General features: G+C 45.8%; 1 protein-coding gene across 2 annotated transcripts in view; it reads right to left on the bottom strand.

The window, feature by feature from the left end:
• The window catches only part of GALNT7 (polypeptide N-acetylgalactosaminyltransferase 7), a 70,046-nt gene extending 68,503 nt beyond the window's left edge, over positions 1–1,543 (bottom strand). For both annotated transcript variants that reach the window (XM_066631915.1, XM_066631914.1), the window contains exon 1: positions 1,333–1,543. In XM_066631915.1, coding sequence (XP_066488012.1) covers positions 1,333–1,458 — 126 coding nt within the window. In that variant the 5' untranslated portion in view covers positions 1,459–1,543. The remainder of the gene's footprint in view (positions 1–1,332) is intronic.
• Positions 1,544–12,309: the final 10,766 nt, after the last annotated feature.

Genomic DNA, 12,309 nt, shown 5'->3' with positions numbered 1-12,309 from the left:
ACTATTAACCAAACATGCTTAGAGTTGGACTGCAGCTGTGCAATGTTCACACACCAACACACCATCTGCTAGACTATGGTCCCCGGCATGCTAAAAGTGCACAAACAGGCAAGGTGACCTGGTTTAAATGAGAGCTGTATTGGTGCAACAAGGTGTGGGTAAGCTTTTCTTGTTCGCCTGCTGTCACAGTTAAATGTGAGCTCACATCAGGGAGGTCAAAGGTTTCACTTCTATGTGCATTTACCTGGGTGTAAAACCCATTGGACAAAGTATGCAAATCCATGCATAAGATTTCACAGATTGTCTTCCCAATATCCTTCCAAGGCTTGGTGAGGAGGTATGGTGATGTGGTATTACATATAGCCATGGGCAATAAAGAAGCCTGAATTATTAACCCATTTTTGCCTGACCCACATGTGTACACATTTGGTCCCTGTTGCATATATGCAAGATTGGGCAGAAATGGCTTAATTTTATTAATTTAAACCCTTTCTGCCAGCCCACAGGTGTACACATTTGGTCCCTGTTGCATATATGCAACGTTGGGCAGAAATGCCTTCATTAAACATACACACCTGTATTTGCCCATAACACAAATGGCACAGAGCCCAATCCGATGCATGTCTGCTTGGAAGTAAGTCCCATTAGAGTCAATGGGGCTTACTCCCAGGGAAGTGTGGATAGGATTGCAGTCTGACACCTCAATCCTATCCACACTTTCCTGGGAGGAAGCCCCATTGACTCTAATGGGACTTACATCTGAGTAGACACACATAGGAGTGGGCTGTGAGAGTCTGATCCTATGCATGCCTACTCAGAAGCCAGTCCCATTAGAGTCAATGGGGCTTACTGCCAGGAAAGTGTGGATGGGATGGGGCTGACAGAGACCTCAAGATAGGATGAGGGTACAGCCCTCTAGGGACACACGTGCCCCTCCCCAGAAACAGCACACGACGACAAGGGGCGTGTGGGGAGGGGTGTGTGGGGGAGGGGTGGAACCCCAGCCAGGGCTGCTGCTCCCCCCATGCCCTCCAGGGGCTCCTGAAGGCGCCGTCCCTCACAGGGCGGGCAGGCAGGCAGCAGGCGGCGCTCCTGAGGGGACCGCTGGGAGCCACGGCGGGCACTGCCCCTCAGCCAGCGAGGGGGCGCCCCTCCTACCCGCTCCCCGTCCCCTGCCAGGCCTCGCCAGCGCCACAGGCCGCAGCCCAGGCAGTGACAGCAGCGCCGACGAAGCCGCCCCTCCTGGCCCGAGGCGGGAGAGAGCGAGCGCTCGGGCCCCGCCGCCGCCTCAGAGTCCGCGCTCCGCGTACTCTCCTTCCCCCCGCGACTTACCCGCGTCCTGCCCAGCGGGCTGGGCTCCTCGGCGCGGGGCGAGAGCGACGACCAGAGCAGCAGCAGCCCCAGGAAGGAGCCGAGCAGCAGCACCGCGCGCAGGAGGAAGCCCAGCTTCAGCCGCATCCTCGCCTCGGGCCGCCAGCCCGCCGCTCCTCCTCACTTGTGCCGAGCAATGCGCGTCCCCTCCCCGCCTTCCTCACTCCTCCTTCCACCGCCACAGCACCGCCGCCGCCTCTCCTTTCGCAGGAAGGCGCCTGGCGCCGCGCCGAGCCCTGCCTCTCTCCCGCTCCCCGGCAATCGTCCCCGCCTCCTCCTCGCAGCCGCCTCTCTGCCCCCACAAGCCTGTGCCGTCTACCCAAAGTCAGTCCCGTACAGTCAGTGGGGCTGACTCCCAGGAAGGGGCCGTAGGATGCCTTCCTTACTCAGAAGTAAGCGTCACTTTCTTCAATGGAGCTTACTCTCGGGAAATGGGGCATAGGATGGTAATCTAATCTAGGCATCTCTACTCAGAAGTAAGTCCCACTGTCTTCAGTGGAGCTTACTCTCAGGAAAGGATGCACAGGATGGCAACCCAATCCTATGCATGCTTACTCAGAAGTAAGTCCCATTGTCTTCAATGCAGCTTACTCTCGGGAAAGGGTGCATAGGATGGCAGCCTAATCTAGGCATCTCTGCTCAGAAGTAAGCCCCACTGTCTTCAATGGAGCTTACTCTCAGGAAAGGATGCACAGGATGGCAGCTTAGCAACCCAATCCTATGCATGCTTACTCAGAAGTAAGTCCCAATGGAGCTTACTCTCGGGAAAGGGTGCATAGGATGGCAGCCTAATCTATGCATGTCTACTCAGAAGTAAGCCCCATTGTCTTCAGTGAGGCTTACTCTCAGGGAAGGGTGCATAGCATTGCAGCTCCTTCCCCTCCCTGCCACCCTGCAAACTTTTGCTTTCCATGTAGAAAGAGGCTTTTCTCCCTCCGCTTTTCCCTCTTCTTGGTGTCCGCTCCCGCCTTGCTTAAACGAAGCAGGAAGTCGCCCCGGGAGCGAGCGGCTCCACGTGGCTGGTTTTTACAGCCCAAAGGCTTCTTTCTTTCGAATTGACTCCTCTACTCCAGCCTGCCTCAGACTTTGACACGTCCTCTGGCGGGGGGGGGGGGGTTATGTGAGAGTAAACCTGGCTGGCAGCAGCAGGGTGAAGGAGCTATGCAAATACCTGGCTGCAACAAAATAGCCTTGGCAAGATGGGGAGGAAGCAGGATTTAGGCTGCAATTCTATCTGCACTTTTCTGGGAGTAAGCCCCATTGAACACAATAGGACATACTTCTGAGTAGTAAATACCTTTATGTTCAATAGGGCTTACTCCCAGGAAGGTGTGTGTATAGGATTGCAGCTTTAGCTTCCGTGACCTCCCCTTTGTCTCTGGCTTGGACAGGCATAGGAGAGAATCCTGCTGTGGAAAGTGCCACCATTGCCAACAACACAGGAAAGAGGGGCAGACCCATTGGTGCATAAGTACAAAAGCCAAGGGTTTATTTACTTAGGAGGATTTAGCTTATGTTCTCTGTGACCTTGGCTTTGGCTTGTAGGGGCACAGGAGAAAATCTAAGGGAAAGTGCCATCAAGGACTCCAACATAGGGAAAGAGGGGCAGACACGTTGGTACCATAAACATAAGTACAAAAGCCAAGGGTTTCTTTACATAGGACAGTGGTTCCCAACTTTTATTTTCACTTGCTTACCCCTTGGCAGCCCATTTTCATAAATTGCATCCCTCATATTAGCAAATAATTCTTTGTGGCTATTGACTCATGAACAAACCTGTACTCATATCTGTTTCCCACTGTGTGAGGGTGTATTTCTTTGGTGCTAATTTGTGGGATGGGAAGAGGGACTTTTGTGTGCTCTTCAGAATATGTGAGGTTGGGTTGTTGTAATGTAGATGGCCAGGTTGGTTTTGTATTAGTTGTACACTAGTTGCATTCTGACATGCCCTCAAACTGTGTAATTCATGTTACAGATAATGATGTTGGTGTGTCAGTATGGTTGTAACATCAGCAGCAGTGCTGGTAGCTATTTTCCAAGTTGCAGCAAAATTCAGCTGCCATTCTTTTATATAATACCCTGGATCTTATTTTTGGCATTTTTCTAGCAATCATGTAATTAGTAAGCAGTGCTTCAAATACCTGTACATCCATCTCTAAAAATGTAGTTATGCCTTGACTAAGGCATATCTCTTGACTAAGGTATGCAACTTGTCCCTCAAAACGGCCACAGTGCCAGAAGATTGGAGGATAGCAAATGTCACGCCTATTTTTAAAAAGGGAAAGAGGGGGGACCCGGGAAACTATAGGCCGGTCAGCCTAACATCCATACCGGGTAAGATGGTGGAATCCCTCATCAAAGATAGGATCTCAAAACACATAGACGAACAGGCCTTGCTGAGGGAGAGTCAGCATGGCTTCTGTAAGGGTAAGTCTTGCCTCACAAACCTTATAGAATTCTTTGAAAAGGTCAACAGGCATGTGGATGCGGGAGAACCCGTGGACATTATATATCTGGACTTTCAGAAGGCGTTTGACACGGTCCCTCACCAAAGGCTACTGAAAAAACTCCACAGTCAGGGAATTAGAGGACAGGTCCTCTCGTGGATTGAGAACTGGTTGGAGGCCAGGAAGCAGAGAGTGGGTGTCAATGGGCAATTTTCACAATGGAGAGAGGTGAAAAGCGGTGTGCCCCAAGGATCTGTCCTGGGACCGGTGCTTTTCAACCTCTTCATAAATGACCTGGAGACAGGGTTGAGCAGTGAAGTGGCTAAGTTTGCAGACGACACCAAACTTTTCCGAGTGGTAAAGACCAGAAGTGATTGTGAGGAGCTCCAGAAGGATCTCTCCAGACTGGCAGAATGGGCAGCAAAATGGCAGATGCGCTTCAATGTCAGTAAGTGTAAAGTCATGCACATTGGGGCAAAAAATCAAAACTTTTGATATAGGCTGATGGGTTCTGAGCTGTCTGTGACAGATCAGGAGAGAGATCTTGGGGTGGTGGTGGACAGGTCGATGAAAGTGTCGACCCAATGTGCGGTGGCAGTGAAGAAGGCCAATTCTATGCTTGGGATCATTAGGAAGGGTATTGAGAACAAAACGGCTAGTATTATAATGCCGTTGTACAAATCGATGGTAAGGCCACACCTGGAGTATTGTGTCCAGTTCTGGTCGCCGCATCTCAAAAAAGACATAGTGGAAATGGAAAAGGTGCAAAAGAGAGCGACTAAGATGATTACGGGGCTGGGGCACCTTCCTTATGAGGAAAGGCTACGGCGTTTGGGCCTCTTCAGCCTAGAAAAGAGACGCTTGAGGGGGGACATGATTGAGACATACAAAATTATGCAGGGGATGGACAGAGTGGATAGGGAGATGCTCTTTACACTCTCACATAATACCAGAACCAGGGGACATCCACTAAAATTGAGTGTTGGGTGGGTTAGGACAGACAAAAGAAAATATTTCTTTACTCAGCGCGTGGTCGGTCTGTGGAACTCCTTGCCACAGGATGTGGTGCTGGCGTCTAGCCTAGACGCCTTTAAAAGGGGACTGGACGAGTTTCTGGAGGAAAAATCCATTATGGGGTACAAGCCATGATGTGTATGCGCAACCTCCTGATTTTAGGAATGGGTTAAGTCAGAATGCCAGATGTAGGGGAGAGCACCAGGATGAGGTCTCTTGTTATCTGGTGTGCTCCCTGGGGCATTTGGTGGGCCGCTGTGAGATACAGGAAGCTGGACTAGATGGGCCTATGGCCTGATCCAGTGGGGCTGTTCTTATGTTCTTATGTTCTTATGCCTGTTTATTGTGCAGTGATTCAGTTGCTACTATATACAGTCAGTTCTCTTTATATGTGAATTTGCTTACCTGCAAGGGACAGAACTGCTACCTTGTCTCATTATCTGCGCCTCTGTTGTCTTTATCTGCTATGCAGATAATGTGCAGACCTTCTAGAGACCGCAGGGACCTTCAGAATTGCACCTGCCTCCAGCTGGTGAAGACCATTCCAAAATGACTAGTAGAAGCTTCCACCGGCCATTTTAAAGGGGTCTGTGCTGGTCACAGGCACCATTCTGAAGGTTCCTGTAGCCTCTGGAAGGTCTCTTCAGCATTCAGAGATATTTTGGCACTTCCTGTTGCATTCCGCTGGTTTCCTGAGGGTGTCAGCAAGATTCGTCTGATGGCAGGGAAGGTACCCCTTCTTCCCATAGTACCCCTTGTACCTAACCCTGTCATTATCTGCGAATTCACTATCCCTGAGGGTTTTTAGGAACCAAACCCTAGCAGATAATGAGAACTGACTGTAGGTAGATATGGTGTTGGTTTTTATATCTTGTGTACCCTGCAGAAGGCTGCTGTATCTGATGCTCATGAAATTTCTTCTTGATGATGAATTACTCTAGAAGTATAGTAAGCTTTGTTTGAAGAACAATATGCTTGCTACAAGAAATTTAAAATGTATTCAATATTGACAAAAGATTCAGCTTGACACATCTAGAAAACAAAGTCTTAATTTATTTGCAAATCTGAGTGAGCTCTGCCAGGAATGTGTGCAATTTTGTTCTGTCTGGAAAAAAAAGCTATATTTCTCTCCTCAAAAGGTTTAAGCTATTGTAAAGTTCACCAGAAAGAGCAAACACCCCAGATATTTTAGGTGCTCATCTTTATATGTCAGTGGTTCTCAGACTTTTAGCTCTGGCAGCACAGGGTCCTTTCTGGCTGTTGTGAAACACAACATGCTGCTCAGTGCAGCCAGGCCACCTCCATGAGTGGCTGCAACCATGCACTAGGGCAGTGGTTCTCAAAAGTTTAGCTCTAGGACCCATTTTTTAGAATGAGAATGTCAGGACCCACCAGAAGTATGTCTTGACTGAAAGTGACATCATCAAGTAGGAAATTTTTTAGCAATCCTAGGCTGCAATCCTACCCACGCTTACCCAAGAGTAAGTCCCATTTACTATCATTGTTAAAAGCATATACGTAGTAACCTGTTAAAATAACAGATCTGTAACATTTCCCCGAATGCAGTCACATACCATGGTAGTATCAAGTCTAATATATTAAAAATAAAATACATGAAATATTTAAATGCCTTTCCCCCCTATGTTGACCACCTCCTTATGTTGACCAATTCCTCCAGTCCCTTGGGTGGTCAATTTAATGAGGTTCTACTGTATTGAAATTAATGGGGACCCACCTGAAATTGGCATGCGATCCACATAGAATAGGGGGTGGGTGGCCAACCTTTCAACTTTAGGGCTCCTGGACCTTTAACAATTTGTGTACAAGAGGAAATTTGAGCAGGTGCAGCTTGTCATCTTACAAAGCTTTATCAATGGTATGTTAGTTAAGTCCACTTGAAATTCCACTTCCAGTTTAATCGTGCATGGAACTTTCACTGTTTACAAGACGCAGAGAGCCCTGCAAGTGCTGCACTGGGCTCCCCACAGCCCCAGGACTCTGGGAGCAGGTATGGTTTGTGAAAAAATAGTCCCCCTCCCCCTGCAGGGGTGTGATCCTGGAGATTGCTTTGCTACCCCTGCTCGTGCAAAGACTCACCCCAGAAGTAAATCTCCTGGGAAGTTTGAGAACTACTGCTATAACCCTTTTCCCTGATGTGCTAGCTACCTATTTGCAGGGTTTTAATATTGCGTGCATACTAATGTAATTCAGTGCCTACAGTACAGGTGTTTCATGAAAGACTGCTATTTCTGTGCTTTTGAATCATCTACCCCCACTCCATGCTTATGGAGAGAAGTAGATGGAGTCTCATAGTTCAGAAAAGGAATACAACATCTTTTTATCTACCTTGGCTGGGAGAGCCAAATTCTGTGTTCAAATCCTAAATTGGTATTGGTTTCAGTGTATGGCATAATTGAATAGCAGTTCACAATCTGTTTGCTGTAGACTGATAAAAGTCAACAGGATTGCTCCAATGCAGAGACACTATATAGCATACAGTGCATTATTGTCACCTATATAAATGTATATTTACTTAAAATTCTCTTTACAAATCAAATAATAATTAGCAAAATTGAGGTTGTATGTTGGTTGATCATATGGATATGGTAGTGTGTGGGAGAAATGTGTGCTCAGGCCAAAATAAAGAGATGGTCTAGGCAAAAGGCTGACATTGCCAAGTCATAGGAAACTACGTATTTCATTTCACTGCTGCTGAGACTCATCCAGGGCAAACCCCCCCCCCCCCCGCCTCACACTGAGTGAGCTGCAGGAAGAAGCCTAGCCAGTTTAGCTAACAAGATTGTATGTTTACTTCATGTTCATCCCTGACTCAACTTGTGTCATTTTAAGACTAGTTATATTTGTCTAACTTGCACCAGCAAGCCCCTTGACACAAACCATTGTACAAAACATTGGATACAAACCTGACACAGAACTCAGAATGGTCAGATACTAGGTTGGACTGGTTTATTTATATACATGGATTTAAAGATGTCTTGATGCAAATGGTTTAGCTGTCTGAATAAACAGAATTTGTGAATAATGCAGGCTAGCCAAACACAGAAGCTCAGTTCTCCCTAATGTGGATTGGTTTTTTAATTCATACTGTCAGGCCTCTGGCATCCCAGGCCCTGAATTGTGAGCCAGGATGTGGCAGGAGGGTCCTTGATGTCCAGGCCTGGTATGAAATGTAAATTAAATGTAAAGCACCTCAGCTGATGCAATTAGCTGCACCTGTTGCAGGTGGGAGTCCCGTGACTTGGGGAGAGATGTGTGCAGAGTCAAGTAGGCTATGGTGGAGTGGTGCAATGCACTACTGGACAGCCAATCAGAAAGGGTCACAAGACAGTCTTGTGAAGATGAGGTGGCCCTATTCTGATTGGCTGGCCCTGGTATATATGGGGGAAGAACAGACTCTAGGTGTTGGTTGCTGTGGTGGAGTTTCTGCATGTCAAGCTGCTGGTTTGTTCTGTGACTTGAACTGCTTATCATGACTGTGCCTCTCTGTATCCCTGACTTTTGGGCCATCTGACTGACTACTCTTCTGCCTGTTCCTTTACCAATACGTGCTTCTGCAACAAACAAGCCTGTGTCTGCTTCTTTGGCTCTGTGTGGGATCGCCTGCTTCTTGTGCTGTCTCCCTATGCTCCTGTGCCACTCTGCTATCAGGAAAGCAAGAGTTATCCTCCCTTGCTGCTCTGACAGGCAGCTATCTGAATAAACAGAATATACATGAATTTAAAGATGTCTTGATGCAAATGGTTTAGCTATCTGAATAAACAGAATTTGTGAATAATGCAGGTTAGCCAAACACAGAAGCTCAGTTCTCCCTGATGTGGATTTGTTTTTTGATACAGAGTACTTCTCAAATGGTATTGTCATTACTAACCAATGCTGTAGCTGAACTGGTGACCTATTGTAACCTAGAGGTGAAGTATCTCATTACCAATCTCATAAGCCATTCAGGTCACTTTTCTGCAGAGGATTTGGAGATGGTATCTGTAGCAGGGCTGCAGGAATGTAAGCTCTCCTGCCTTGCAAACATTGAACTAGATGTCGGTGTAAATGTGATGCTGTAGCTTGAAAAGGCCACTGAGGTTTTAGAATGATTCAACAGAAACATGATTTCTAAGACTCAAAAAATTTATTGCACAGATCTCCTTGGTGCTGCTATGACCTCATTTAGCTTACTATTTTTAGTTCTGGGCATTAGAGGAGAGTCATGGAGAAACTGAAGAGTTTACAAGGTAAGCTATATGAACACAGGACAAACAGATATATTTAACATGGAGGAAAAAAATATTCAGTGCAAGCCCATGTGTTGTTTATGGGACTCATACACAAGTTCCATTCTGTTCTGTGGGGCTTCTCCCAGTTAATTGTGCACAGGATTGCAGCCTAAGGAAGATTTTAAATAAATAGAAGGATATAAAAAGGAAGGATTACTGTAGTTCACAAAAGCTAATCATGGGACAAGAGGCCACCAGTTTAACTACAAGGAGGCAAATGTAGGTCCCTACACTAAGAATAATTCACTAGCGGAAAAGAGGGTTCACGAGGGCTGTGTTCTCTCTATGAACTTTTGAAGAAATTTTTTTTTTTTACAAATATTTTGTGTCTCCTCAATGAGAGGGAAACTGGATAATCCACAGGCAACTTTCTATGATTCTTCAGCTGATCATTATTCAATGCTGTACCATTTCTGCAATGCAAGGCTAAACATTCTTTAGTCAGAAGTAAATTCCATTGAATTTAGTGGGGTGTGCAGCCAGATCCTAATGTATTAATAAGACCCACTGCATTTAATGGGACTTACAATACAATCCTATGCATGTTTCCTCAGAAGTTATTGCATTCAGTGGGACTTACTCCCAGGAAAGTGGGTATAGGATTGCAGCATTACTGTCAAATAAGTATGTTTTAAGGTTGCAACTTTAATTCAAAAACTGCTTTGTAATGTAATTACAAAATAGCATATAATTAAAATAAATGTAATAAAAATACACTCAAGCATTTATTGAATGTTGCCTTCTCCCCAAGTATAGAATATACAAAACACAAGAAAATAAAATACTATGAAAAAGATCATATAACTGCGGTTTCCAAAGTCCTACTCAGACTTTGAGACCACACTAAGATGTTGTGGGGGCAGGAGTGGGGGTGGCCCTCATGGCACCCAAAGGCAATCTTAACGCCCCAGGGACCATGTAGCATACCTGGGGGCATCCTACAGCTTCCTGAAGGCTTGCAGCTGCATCTACAACCCTCCATGAGTGTATTGACCACTGATCTGTTATCAGAGCTCACCTCTAGTTTGCAATTGTGCAAACCAGAAGAGAGTTCCAATATCAGATCGGAGCTCAGTGCAGCCACGTGGAGGGTTACAGGTGCGGCTGCAAGCCTTTGGGATCCTTCAGGAAGCTGCAGGACACCCCCAGGTATGTTACAATGTTTCTGGGTTCCAGTGGTGCTGCAATTGCTGTGACACCATCTGAGACCATTTACTGGGCCACTCCCTTTAAGGGGAATAGCCCATTTCCGGTTCCCCGGTGGGTTGTGATCCACCCATACTGGGTGGTCTGGGAACCGCTGTCATGTAAAAAATACAGCTATGAAACATTGTGAAGCTGTAACATAGGTTGCTATTCATTGATCCTATATAATCTTTATCCTGATTGTCCTTAAAAAAAAAAAATAAGCCGCTATTTGTCTGTTTTAGAAGGTGGAGTGTTAGGGGGCACACTTGGTATGTAAAGTAGAACAACAGATTCTGAGCCTTGCAGCACAATCCTATGCATGTCTATTCAGTGGTAAGTCCCTTTGTGTTCAATGGGGCTTACTCCCAGGAAAGTGTGTATTGGACTGAAGCCTTAATGTTTTTATGGAGGAAATACAGAGTCTGCCAGCAACACTGCAGGAGCCTGGGAAGCTTCAGCATATTCGTTCTTATGTGTGCTGTATATTTATATATCGTCAAGTTGCCAAGTTTTTGTTATTTTTCCAGATAGCTGACACGGACAATCATTTTGCCTGCAGGTTTTTCATGTTTGATCCTAGAATCTACTTAATATCTTTTTTACTTTTGGTTTTTCTGCTTAATAAAGAGAAAGGCAAGCTTCCCTAAAAACACAGTATGCTGCATTTAGGTCAAAGGCAGCTGTGTTGTTCATTAGCTTTTTAAAAAGGTCATGTTCTTGGGACTACATTGAATTGAAATAAGATCATGAAAACGGTACAACTTTGCACCTATTCACAGTTAAAGTTTAGCTTTTCAGTTCAGTTATGCTGTTCATGTAGGATGGCTGTTTTCACCAAGAATGCCTCCCAGGGAAGGCAGAACCTAAACAAACCCTGCCACTATCTATAATGCCAAAGTACACGTGTATATATACAGTCAGTTCTCTTTATCTGCGAATTGGTTTATCTGCAAAGGAAAGAATTGCCACCTACTTCTTGTTATCTATGACTCTGTTTTCATGATGCGCGAATACTGTGCTGGTGCTGCATCAAATGGGCATTGGTATTTGGCTTGTGGATATTCATCAGACACATTTGTGTCTGCTTCCAGACTTACTCCACCATCTTGGGCACCATCTCAGGTACCCCAGCTGAACCTTCACAACGCTGGTGATGATGAGAGGTTTCTGGAAGGCTACTTGAAGGCTGCTCTGGGGCTGGGGCAAGCCAAGGGAAGGAGCCAAGAGACAGGTGGAGGTGGACAACAACAGGTGAAGCGACCCCCTCCCCACTGCTGAACTTCTGAGACCTCCGTTGTTGGGCCAGCAACCTCTAAAGAGTTGCAGGATAGCCAGCACTGAGAAATCAGCATCACCACAACCTTCATCGCATCAAGGGATATCCAGCATGGAGGAGGAAGCATCAGATGTTGGAGATACAGATGAGCCCTTGCTATCACTCAACCCCATATACTTCAACTTAAGATTCGGGTTCATAAAGTCCATATAGTGTATGGTAAGAAGAGTTCCCTGGAACCTAACCCCATTTGTCCTATAGGCTCAATGATTCACTATCCACTAATTTGGTATCCACTAGGTTTTCCAGTACCCTAATCAAAGCAGATAATGAGAACTGTATATATATTTTTTAAATCTAGAAATTCTTAAGGCTCTGACAGTATGTGTTGAAATATATCATTCCCTGACCTGGTCTATGAACATGAAAAGGATAAACCCTGTCTGGAAGCCATTGTTGGTCTGACACAACATGACAGCCTGTTTGTTGTGAATTGTAATTTTCTTACTAGAGGGGTGGGGTTAGTAATGACTGAAATATTGCCTCATTGTCCTGTCATGCTCCTCAGCTTCTCTAAGCCCAGTACTCCCAGTGATGGATTGCACAGTAATGTACAAAATTTGTAAGAGAAAATCATAACCAGTTTTCAAAATCCAACCAGGGGCTTCCCATTTTCAGCTGAAAGTCCATCTGCCAGTTTTAAGTTTCAACCTATTTAATTTGC

Source organism: Tiliqua scincoides, chromosome 6 (genome assembly GCF_035046505.1).
Source record: "Tiliqua scincoides isolate rTilSci1 chromosome 6, rTilSci1.hap2, whole genome shotgun sequence".
Lineage (NCBI taxonomy): Eukaryota > Metazoa > Chordata > Lepidosauria > Squamata > Scincidae > Tiliqua > Tiliqua scincoides.
Note: the sequence above shows the minus strand (reverse complement) of the source record. Positions and strands in the feature narration are given on the sequence as shown.